Source organism: Bos taurus, chromosome 16 (assembly GCF_002263795.3).
Source record: "Bos taurus isolate L1 Dominette 01449 registration number 42190680 breed Hereford chromosome 16, ARS-UCD2.0, whole genome shotgun sequence".
Lineage (NCBI taxonomy): Eukaryota > Metazoa > Chordata > Mammalia > Artiodactyla > Bovidae > Bos > Bos taurus.
The window spans coordinates 49,273,633-49,285,155 of record NC_037343.1 but is presented as its reverse complement, the minus strand read 5'-3'; the positions used below and the strand labels follow the sequence as shown (position 1 = coordinate 49,285,155).

Genomic DNA, 11,523 nt, shown 5'->3' with positions numbered 1-11,523 from the left:
GACCCCGTAGCCAGGGTGGAGGCCGTGTCCCAGCAGCCCTGGGGGAGTAGGGAGAAGAGGGGAAGGGCTTGGCCTCTCCCTCAGCAGGTTAGGATTGGGGTGGTCTGCTGGGGTCCCAGCAACTTGACTCCTTCGTGTTTGTCCCTGGGTGGGGGTCTTCTGGGCACTGCCACAGGAGCTGGTTCCCAGGACTGGGGTGGGGTTGAGGGCAGCAGCCTCTCTGGGTCAGGCCCCTGTGACAGGAAGTAACTGTGTCTTGCTTTGTGGCCAGGGGGCCCCTGGTCCTCAGTTCTTCCACCGACACTCCCCACACCCTCCTCCAGAAACCCTGGGAAGGATTCACCAGGAAGGAGCCCAGATGTTCTTATCGAACGTTTTTTATTAGAGGGCTGGACAAAAACATCAGTTTTCCTGCTGTACGTTAAATATGTTTCCAAACTTCACACGCAATCAAGCTGCCCCAGAAAAGAGCAGAGGGCTGGCAGCCTCCCCACCATCAGGGAGGCCCCAGATCTGGTGACATGTGGCCGCTGAAGCCAGCCGGGAGCCAAGGGAGCAGCTTGGCTGTGGCCCTGGCCTGGAGCTCCCTGCAGAGCTTTGCTGTGATGTCCGCGCCCATCCCAGCCACGGCATCAGCGGCCTTGACAGCCAGAGGGTCACAGAGTGACAACGTGGAGGCACGAGGCGGACGTCCGGTAGGTTTGGGGAACACCGTCACAGGCGCCCTCTTTTGCCTGGCTAAGTGTGGCCGCCCCAGGGCCGACGACCGGCAGGCATGCTGGTCGTGACTGCAGAGCTGGGCCGGGTATCAAGGTGCCACATCGTTCCAGGTGGGCTGGCCGGGCCCTGGGAAACCCACGTGGCTGTGCAGCAGGCCATGTGCGCGGGGTGTGGGCCTCTGCTGCTGACGGCTGCACACTGGGTCTGGTGGGGCTCTCGCTAATGCCTCCCCCAAACTGTCCTTCTGATAAAACACACTAACTGTCCTTCGCAGGTCAAACAGCAGAGAAGTCACGGTGTCACTCCACGATGGGGAAGCTGGCGGGTCCCATTGTCTTGTCCTGGCTGCTCCTGGAGCAGTGAAATCTGAGAACTGCCGGCCTGGATTGGCATCACCTAGAAGGCCGGAAGCTGCTGAGCCTCTCAGGGCACATGCCCCATGGTTCCAGGTGTCAGACTCCTCACGTGTCCCCCAGGCACCATCAGCTCGTCCTGGTTCGAGCTGAGCGTGGCCGACCGCCCTGTCCATGCCGGGAGGCTTGTTTTGTGGTGGGAAACCTGCACACTGTCCTCCAATCTCAGGCATGACACCTGGTGGTACTGGTTTACGAAAGGGTGACCCCCACCCCGCCCCAGGTCTGGCCAGTGCAGTGGGAGGGCCCGGCTGTCACCCACCGGCAGGCTCTGCAGCTCACCCCCAAAGCATCCAGCAGCACTAGTAAGAAAAATGATTTGACCAATTCTAAGGTCACATTAAAAAATTTTTTTTATAAAAAGATGATGGTTTATGGCACCTGGAGACCCTGACGTCGCCCCTCATCTCCAGCTGCAGTGCTGGCGCCAGAGGACTTAAAAAAGACCCTGAATCGTAGAAAAATAACTGCGCAGCTCAGTAACACACACATGGTTCAGCTTCTCAACCTAGAGCTGAATATTCACACCAATCATGGTGTCCTTTCCCCCCTGAATACAGTGATTAGCTATGTGTCTATGTGATTGCAGAACCCTGTGAGCAGTTCATTCCAACATTTGAGTGACTTCATAAAGAGCGCTGGCAGTCACTTCGGCTGTGAAGGTGGACACTGTGGCCTCCCCCCATGGCAGGCCGGATGGAGAACTGAACAGAGGGTGCATATATCCTAAAAACACCGAGGTGAAGAATTGTTTAATACCACCCCACGGAAGCCCCGATGAGTTGGCGCAGTGGATGGCACAACCCAGGAGCCTCGGGTGGCAGCCTGGCCATCAGCGCAGCACGGTCACATGGGCAGCGGCGAAGTCCAAGTCCATCTTGGATGGGTACACCACCTTCAGATGCCCCTCCTCGTCCACCACCCGGACCTGCTCCACCACCAGCGGGGTGCTCCCTGTCACTTCGGCACCTGGAGTCGCCTTGGGGTCCAAGCCGTGTCCACAGACGGCGTCAGACTCGGGGTCCGAGAGGGAACTTTCCTCTCTGTTTTCCAGAGTGTACTTGTTGATTTCTGCCATTTTCTGCAAATGAAAAATATCTTCTTAATCGAGAGAAAAAGCCAACCCAGGGAAGTCATGGTAAAGGGCTGTGGATGGGCCATCAGTCCTGCGGGGTCAGTGCCTTGGTGGGTGGCATGCGCAGGGTGGGGCAGGGCTGGCTCACCAGGATGAGTGCATCCATGATATCTTTGCAAATCTGCAGGCTCGCGGCGCTCGTCACTTCCAGAAACAGATCACTTGTGGTTTTCTTAATCTTAAAAAGAAAATGGGAAGATTTTAAGAAAGAACCAAGTTATCACAAGCAGACGCCATCAGCTCTGATGTCTCCTCTGCAGAAAACCCCTTGTGGCACGTGGACCCAGACGTGGCCCCTCCGAGGGGCGCAGCGCACACGGTGAGTCATGGGCGGCCAAGGACGCCAGCAGCGACATAGGTGAACGAGACACGCGACATGGCCTCAGAAACACTCAGATGCTGACAGCAGCCCCCACCTTGGTCTTCTCGCTGTTCGTGATTGGTGGGAAGGAGATCACGTCGCCGTCCGCATCCACGAGGCAGGGGTAGTGCTCCTTCCCGTCCAGCAAGTGCAGGTACCTGGTGGGAGCACACACAGTCTCAGGCTTGGCAGTAAACGCGGGCTGGAGGGGGGCTCTCTGTCAGGGCAAGGGCACGTTCCCTGGGCCTCCAAGGGGCCCAATCCCAGCCGGTGGGCCCAGCTGCCCCCTGCCTTGGCCTCTGTCCCAGGCACTTAGTGGATGTGCCAATGGCCGCCCTTCCCCAGACAACACGCCTGCCAGGCACTGATTCTCTGAAGCCAGGAGATGCAGTGCTAACAGTGTGAGCGCCTCGAGGAGACTGAATCCCCGGGAGGAGTGAGAGTCCCCTTGCCAACCTGTGCAGGCCCGACACGTTCTGCCGCTTCTTCTGCTTCCTGTGCTCCTCGGCCTCCAGCTGCAGCTGTCGCACCAGGTCCTTGGCCTTGACCTCTCGGCGCCCCAGGGGGATGATCTACAAGGGGGAGAACTTCACACTGGCCTGGTGCTGTGGGTCCCAGTGAGAGGACCAGCTGGCTGAGGAGAGCCACGTCACGTGCGGACATGTGCCTTCAGAGGTCACCCCAGGGGCTGAACCTGAAACCCCTTAAGCACAACTGCGTCCCCACGCTTGTGCTCTGAGGTGGCTGTGGGAGGAGACGGGGCTGGCACCCATCCCCGGGGAACCCTCCTCTGCCGGGCCCGCAGTGCCTTGTGTAGCAGCAGAGACTAGGAGCAGGACCTTGACAGGACAACGCACACTGCAGTCAGCCCCAGATCAGGGGGTTTGCAACTGGGATGTAAATAGCAGTTTTTGGTTAAGTTAATGAGCAGCTGAAGGAATCACTTTCAAATTACACCTCCTTTGATGTTTACTTTTGAAGGTAACTGTCGACACAGCCTGCCTTATCCTCTTGCAGCACAGCATGGTCACATTCTAACCAGGATGCTCTGACAATCGTCCACATGTATACTTTTCTAAAGCTACAGACGGAACACTGGGACTGCACACTGGGCTGTGAGCCTCACCTTGAAGTCCTGTGGGGGGCGGGCAGCATAGAGCAGGGGCCCCCGGACAGCTCCGAGGTCGTGGGTTGCGATGGTGGCCACCGTCCTCTTCTCACAGAGGTCCTCGTGCAGCTTGTCTGCAGCAGGGGATCCAGGGCGGCGGTGCTAAGCGTGTGAGGCCCATCACCCTGGCCTCCAGAGCAGCCCCACCTGCTGCCTCCTTTCTCTGCCTCCCCAGCCACCTGTTTCTCTTGTGGAGCCTTCCTTAGAGAACTGTTATCTGCTTATTAGCAGGATTTTCTCTTTCCCCAACTCTTACTACACGACGCTCAACACTTCCAAGGATCCATCCCGAGCTAAGTTTGAGTGAATAAGCACAAGTGTGACTTCACAAGAAAAACCAGCCCAGATCTCAGGTCCTGGCTCAGCTCCCTCCCTGAACGGGTGGCCTTTCACAGGTGGCCTCAGCCACGCAACCATGCTTGGGGTTTCCCATGGGCAAGGATGTGCTGTTTATTTTAAAACCTGGGCAGATGTCACATAAAGACAACAAATTCCTCTTGTCTAAGTAAAGCTTCACAGAAACTCAACAACTCACCCAAGAACGTGCTGGCGAGAGCTGACAGTCCTAATACTATCTCATGTGAGACCAAGTGCGTCACTTACTACACAAATGTACTAGTGACATTTCAGAGACTCAGGACGGAGGCCCCTCCCCACCTACCCAGGCCAGGTCAGGGGAGGAAACCCAGGCGCTTTGCAGGAGTGACGCCCAAGGTCGCCAGGCCCACGGCCCATCCTCCCCGCCCGATGCACACAGCTGTGGGCACTCACCTGGCAGGACAGGAACCGCTTCAGCGCGTTCCCGGGCCGCAGATCCATGCCCCGCACGACAGCGCCCACGAAGAACGGCCGCACATCCCTGACCTCGGGGCTTGCCCGAACGGTCAGCAGGGAGGGGTTCTCTGACACGTGCAGGACCCGGAGCAGCAGCCGGCTGGCCTCGTCCACCACCGCGTCCGCGCCCTCGCCGCTCTCCCTCTTCTTCCGCTCCCGCCTCTTCCGCCGGCCCTCCTCCTTGTCGGGGCCCTCGGCCTTGCCCCGGCACCGGCCGCGGCCCCCAGCACGCAGGTACTCCAGGATGGACCTGGTCTGACAGCCGCTGACCATCTTCTCCAGACGTTTGTCTCGCAGCCTGTTCCCTCGGAAGTTGATGTCCTTGAGCTTTGGGCAGTCAGCCAGCTCCGCCGGGATCTCGCTCAGCTGGTTGTTGGACAGGTCCAGTGTCTGCGAGGGAGCCCGGGACACATCAGATCCCCAGCTCTGGTCTGTTGCTGGGCCATGAGAGGCCCCCAAGGCCCACCCTCATTGACCGTCTGCCCTGTATCAGCAACACAACACACGCCATGCTTGCCCCCGCCCCGGTGCCCAGTATGGACACATGGACTGTCCACTGAGGGGAGGTGTGGATGGCCTGCCAGTCACCTCTCTAAAATGCTGCATGACCACTGTGTGCTCATGGTTGCCAACTACAGCACAATTTCAGGTCGACGGTTGGGTTGAGGAAAAAAAGATGGCAAGGAGGGAGGGGAATGTTCGGTGAAGAACAAGCAGGGACTTCACATGAAAAACACATTTCCCACAAAATAGTGATAGTGTTTTTATCGTTTTCAGTACTTATTTGGTGGCCTTAGTTGCCCCATGGCATGTGTGATCTTAATTTCCAGACCAAAGATCAAACCCACATCCCCTGCACTGCAAGGCAGATTCTTAACCACAGCCCATCAGGGAAGCCCCAAGATGTTTGTAAGTAAATGAGCAGAAGAGAAAGAACAGAGCACGAGTAACAGCGTCGCGCTCCACGCTGAGATGCAGCGTTTCCAGCACACAGGGGATCCTCTTTGTACCCTGCATGTGTGATGGTGAGTTTGCGTCAATGCTGGGAGGGCTCTGGGCCCTTTGCTGTGATGTGGGAGGAGGGAGTGGGGGGCCACTGCTGTCTGTGCATCAGGAGGCCCGTAAGAAGGGACAGGAAGATGAGGGAAGCAGTCCTGAGTGCCGCTGACCCCCTGGGGTAAGAGGTGGTGGGTGGAGGGCAGGGTCCTGTGCCCTGGGGGTGGGGGTGGGGGAGGTGGGGAACAACTCAGCTGGTGGTAAAGAGGACAGCCCCTCCTAGGATACTGGCCACACCACTGTCCCAGGGGCCATCCAGCCCTGCAAGTAAATGGCTTCTTGTGGGGAGCTCTGGCGAGACCTTGCACAGCTTTGCGTACACCTGACCTGGGCTTAGGCACTTGACAGGGTGGCCTGGGGAGAAGCCTGCTGGCCTGGTTTAGTTGGAGCGAGCACAGGGGTTTGGTCTTTGAAAAGTAAGACAGTGATGGGTGGTAGGGGCCTCCTGAGGACTGAGGATCAGGGAGTGCTTGGGTGAGACCACTGCAGAGCCCCAGTGACAACCCAGTGGGCAGGCTCCTCTGGACACTCAGGAAGCAGCACTCACACCAGCATGGCCTGTGAGGAGTCCTGGTCCTGACCGGGACACAATGGTCCCGAAAGACCCACAGCCGGTGGCAGGGTTGTCACCAGCTGGGAAGGTGGGCAGGGGCTCTGAGGATGCCGTCTACTGTGGTTACACAGAAGGCAACCCCAAGTTACAAAGGGACCCTTCTTTATCACTCCTGTCTGGGGCCCTCTGGCTCGGCAGTCAGGCTGCAGCGAGGCTGGGACAGCAGTGTGGAGGGGCATGGCAGGTGGGAGTGCGACAGAAGAGCCTCCGCCTGGCAGGACCAGAGGCCTGGGGAGAAGGGAGCACTGCCAAGCAGGCTCTGATCCTGCATTCAACCTGGAAACAGAAAGAAAAGGTGAGCCCAATGCAGTCTCCAAGTGTCACCAGGGACTGAATACTCAGTGGTCACCAGGCTGCAGGTTAACTCAGCAGTCAGTGCTGCCTCTCTTGGCCTGTCCCTCCATGTGGGCAAGACTGGACGGGTGGGCAGATGGGCTGAAACGTGGCTCTTCCAGGCCACCCTGTGACACCTTGCCCCCCCACCCAATAGGACATGGTGGTGCCCCTGTCCTGCAGTTGCGCAGTGCTGAGCCCACGTGTCCTGTATCAGAAGACGCCTGCTCTGGAGGACTGGCCAGAGACACCTAGACTGATGTCTGCATGTGCACACCCAGCCAGGCTGGGGCCAGATGAGCTGGGTCCCGTGCCCGCAGGGAGGCTGTGAGCAGGAACAAAGGGCTGCTGTGTCACAGTCAGGTCTGCACATCCAGCCCTGGGGTCTCCTGTACCATCGAGACGGGCTTTGGCCGAACAGCCTGGACTCCACTGGCACCTCTGTGGCGTGAAGGCACAGCCGCCAACGATGGAGTGCGTCTGCCTCCGTGGTTAGAAGAGCCTGAGACAGCAGCAGGGGAGGCACCAGCAAGGAGTCGGGGCAGGAGGGATCCCCAGCTCTAACAGAGCCGTGCCAGGCCAGCAGCCTGGTGAAGTGGTCTCCACAGGGCAGGTGCAGTAGTGTCGGGGCGGGTCACACAGGGCAGCAATCACTAACACTGGCTATTTCTGAGCAGCAAGTGGTGGCAGCTCAGGACCTGCCCTGAGGCCCTGGGCAGAGCAGGGGGCTGGGCAGCTGCTGGGTCTCTGGGGGCCATGTCCAGCAGAAACAGGGAGACCACTAACAAGCAAAAACTGACCCCAGCAGCACCATGTGCCACGCCCAGCCCCACCTAAACTGCAGATTTGATGTGGAGTCCACAGGTTTCCCAAGTGGACCAGGAGCGCTGGGTGGGGGAGGGGGTCGGAGATGGGGGGGCAGTGTTGGGTCTCCAGGAGATGGGAGAAACCCGGACGTAACATCCACACAGGGAGTTCAACTGCACAAGAGGGTGGGAGATAAGAAATGCAGCGTCACCAAGGGGAGAATTAAGTGCACTTGGAGGCACCTCCTTCAGGGCACCTTCCCAGGACACCCACCCATTCCCTCCCTCCTGTAGGTGACACTGGCTGGGCACGGCCAGTCTCCACCCTAGACTACAACTTGACCACTGCTGGGCCACACTGCAGGGGAAGGACCCTAACTTCCTTGCTGAGACCACAGACACATATCCCTGGGGGTGTGGAAGAACCCCTCTGCTCCAGCTGAGGGGACCAGGACCCACCATCTCCAGCAGCAACTGATAAAATAAGAAGATGGAAAGATACTTCTTTGTGGAAGCTGATTCTGGGAGGAGTCCTGTATGTGAGTGACACTGGGCCTGGCACTAGCAGGACTGGGACAAACCCCGGACACTGTGCTCCTTCAGCTGACAAACGTGCTGTCCCAGGACAGCTGGGGGCATGTCCGTCCTGCCCATCCCTCCAGTGGTCCCCAATGGGAGTGCCACGGGTGTGGAGAGCAGTCACTGACAGGGCAGAGAGCTGTTAGTGGGGGCCCATCTCTGGCTCGTCACAGTCCAGCGGCTGAGTCCATGGGTAATGGAATCTGGTGGCGAGAAGCCTGGCTAGGGGCCCTGAGGCTGGGCCAAGGAGGAAGCTGGGCTCTCCAGGCAGCGTGGGCCGGGACGGGGAGGACAGCTCTGTGCAGCCTCCTTGCCCCCATGGCTGCAGTGGAGACGAGGGTCCGGCCTTCATGACTCTCAGATGAGTGGACACCAAGGCACTCACAGGGGCCCTCTGTGGACTGGGGGTTGAGTGGGACAAGCAGGGGCTGTGTGCTGTCACTCTGGCGGCCCCTCCAGGTGCCCACATCCATGTGACTCTCCCGTGACTCTCGACTGAGCTCTGCTTACAGAACCAGCAGGATGCAGTGGACTCAGTGGGCTGTGGGGTCCATGTCTGCTTCCCGAGAAGGCCTGGCTCCGGAGCCCTGAGGTACCATGTGAGGGCAGACCATCTGGCTGGGGCGGGAGACATCCCGAGATGACACAGAGAGAGGAGTCAGCCGTGTCAGCTGAGCCCAGCCTGAGCCCACAGCAGCTGACTGCGGCCACACGAGCCATGAACAGCAGAGGCGCTGGTCCAGCTGGGCTGGCCCAGAGTGGATGACGGGGATCAAAGAAAACTGCTGTTGTTGTGTTAAGCCGCAACCTTGGCCCGGCTATACAGCCACAGAGGACACGCACCAGCACTGTCACCGTGCTGTCTTCACGACACCACTGTCACCTTCACAGTTCTCACAGGGGAGGGGATGGGCAGGAGCCCAGGGCGCTGCTACAAGATGCTGAACTGAACCCACATTTTCCAGTTCTGAGCTCAGCTGTCCCCCCACAGTGCAGGAAGGACAGAGAAAACTGGTGTCCTTGCAGCTCCAGCAGGTGGAGGGACTCTGCTTCACCCAGTTCAAGCAGCCGTTCCCCCAGGGAGGCATCACTTTAGAAAAGGCTCCCAAAGGACATCAAAGTCCAAGCAGATTCCCAGCAGCTCTGACGTGATGCTCTCCAAGAAACGGCCTCTTCATGTAACAGAGATGGATGGCAATCTAAAATGGGAACAAGGTGGGCCAGGAAACTGGGGGCTGAGCAGTGAGACATTCTCTCTGACCTGAGTGAGGGCATTCTGGGCACAACAAAGACGACTTTACGGGGCAGGTATGCAGAGCTACGTAGAACATTAAACAAAACAAACCCAAACTTTCACCTTCTGTAAAATCAAGAGTGGGAGACGGGTGACGCAACAGAAAGGGCTTACACCACGTGTCACACCAGCCTCTTAGGGAAGCTACAGCCCTGGGAACCAGTTTCTGGGAGTCGTTCCAGGAGCCTCCGGAGCGGCTTCCTGGAAACACCAGCAAGTGCGTGTCACTCTGTTCTTGCGACCACACACACACACACACTTCTATCCTGACACAATGATGTTGTTCTTTGCAATGCCATGGACCGAAGCACGTCAGGCTCCTCTGTCCTCCACGATCTCATGTCCATCGAGTTGGTGATGCCATCCAACTATCTCATCCTCTGTCACCCCCTTCTCCTGCTCTCAATTCTGCCCCCAATCAGGATCTTTTCCAATGAGTATGACTCTTCACATCAGGTGGCCAAAGTACTGGAGCTTCAGCTTCAGCATCTGTCCTTCCAGTGAATAGTCAGGGTTGATTTCCTTTAGGATTAACTGGTTTGATCTCCTTGGTGTCCAAGGGACTCTCAAGAGTCGTTTCCAGCACCACAATTTGAAAGCATCAGTTCTTTGGCCTTCTTTATGATCCAACTCTCACATCCCTACATGACTACTGGGAAAACCACAGATTTGACTATACCAACCTTTGTCGGCAAGCGATGTCTCTGCTTTTTAATCCTGACACATAGACATTTGTAAAATGAGCTGGCAACATCTCAAGAGCAATTCCCGATGCAAAAAGGTCAGTTGCATACACATTTGATTGTTTAAAAAAGTCTGCACAAAAGGGATGGAAAAAAAGTGAAAGAAACAGAGGCCTGCCTCTTTAAGGACAAGAGCCTCTAGACTGGACTTAGGCCGTGGTGCCCGCAACCTCTGCCCTTCTGTCTCTTCCTCAATAGATTTACTAGGCCTTAGTTATGAGCCCAGCATTGTTTGACCCGGGGTCCCCAGATAAATAAAACAAGCAAGCAGCCCCTACACAGAACAGTCTAGAGAATGCTGAAAGCTATTCGCTGTGTACTCTGGGCAATCCTTCCCGCCTCCTGTAAGACAGGAATAACCATCCTTGCCTTGAAAAGTCGCTGCTGGGGTCCAGTAAACTATCCTGTGAGATCACACGAGGGGCCTTATGCAAATTCCAGTCATTTCACAGCTTCCTGCCCTGTCTGGGAGGTCCCGCGTACAGAGCTCACTGTCCTTTCGCAAATATTTGGAGATACAAACATTTAGCAATGAGTCCCTGCTGCTGACCTGCTTCCGACCTGAGCGGGAAGCCCACCCAGTTCGCAATCAAGAAACACAATCAAAGTGTTAAGCGTTAAAGCCCAGTTGTCAGCAGAATGTGATGCGAGCCGCGAGACCACCAGAGGATGGAGGTCAGGCGAATGGGAAGGGACCTGGGGGTGGACCGGCTTCCCAGCGGTGCCGACGCTGCGGTGGCCCTTCCCGGCCGAGGAGAAACGGCTCAACACCGGGAGATCGCCCACCGCGGCTACCAGAGGGCCCGCCCCGCTCACCTTGAGCGACGCCAGGTGGGCGATGTCAGGGCTGAGCTCCCGGAGGCAGTTGTCAGCCGCCGCCAGTTCGCTGAGCAGCGGCAGCGCGCCGGGGAGGAAAAGCGCGGCGGGGAAGGCGTCCAGGCGGTTGCCGGTGAGGTTGAGGGTCTGCAGGCGCGGCGCGCACCGCGCCAAGTCGGCCGGCAGCTCGCGCAGCCTGTTGCCGCTAAGGTTGAGGCTCTGCAGCTGCGGGAGGCCCGGCGGCTCGGCGGGGCCTAGGCCCTGGCCCGGGGGCAGCGCCTCCAGCGCGTTGCCCGACAGGTCGAGCACACGCAGCGCGGGCAGCGGGCCAAGCTCTGGACTCAGGCCGGGCCCCAGCGCGTTGCGCCGCAGCACGAGGCTGTGCAGCTGCGGGAGGCCTTGCGCCAGGCCTGGGCCTGGCTCGCGCAAGCTCCCGCAGCCGCTCACCTCCAGGTAATGCAGCAGCGGTAGGGTGAAGAGCCGCGGAGGCAGCCGCCCGCCCGCCGCGCGCACCCGTTCCTCCAGTCCGGGCCCCGTCAGCAGCAGCTCCCGCCGCCGCTCCCGCTCCGCCAGGTCCAGCTCGGGCCAGGCCTCCGACACCGCAGCCGCCGCCGCCATCGCGCCGCCGCTCCCGCAGCCCCTGCCGGTGCGC

At 58.6% G+C, this 11,523-nt stretch overlaps 1 protein-coding gene and 1 long non-coding RNA gene across 3 annotated transcripts; one reads left to right on the top strand and one right to left on the bottom strand.

The window, feature by feature from the left end:
* Nucleotides 1-361: 361 nt before the first annotated feature.
* On the bottom strand, nt 362-11,502 carry LRRC47 (leucine rich repeat containing 47). Its single transcript, NM_001102298.2, is given in 8 exon segments — nt 362-2,214; nt 2,357-2,446; nt 2,685-2,787; nt 3,086-3,201; nt 3,756-3,867; nt 3,870-3,871; nt 4,569-5,021; nt 10,872-11,502. Coding segments are annotated over 8 exon segments (1,743 nt in total). The 5' UTR covers nt 11,490-11,502; the 3' UTR covers nt 362-1,965.
* On the top strand, nt 2,694-10,472 carry LOC112441843 (uncharacterized). 2 transcript variants are annotated; one of them, XR_003029754.2, is made up of 5 exons: nt 2,694-2,783; nt 5,462-5,656; nt 6,443-6,595; nt 6,791-7,246; nt 7,734-10,472. It is a non-coding gene; the product is annotated as an uncharacterized lncRNA (long non-coding RNA). The 2 variants fall into 2 exon arrangements; XR_003029753.2 differs by having other exon boundaries at nt 6,439-6,595.
* Nucleotides 11,503-11,523: the final 21 nt, after the last annotated feature.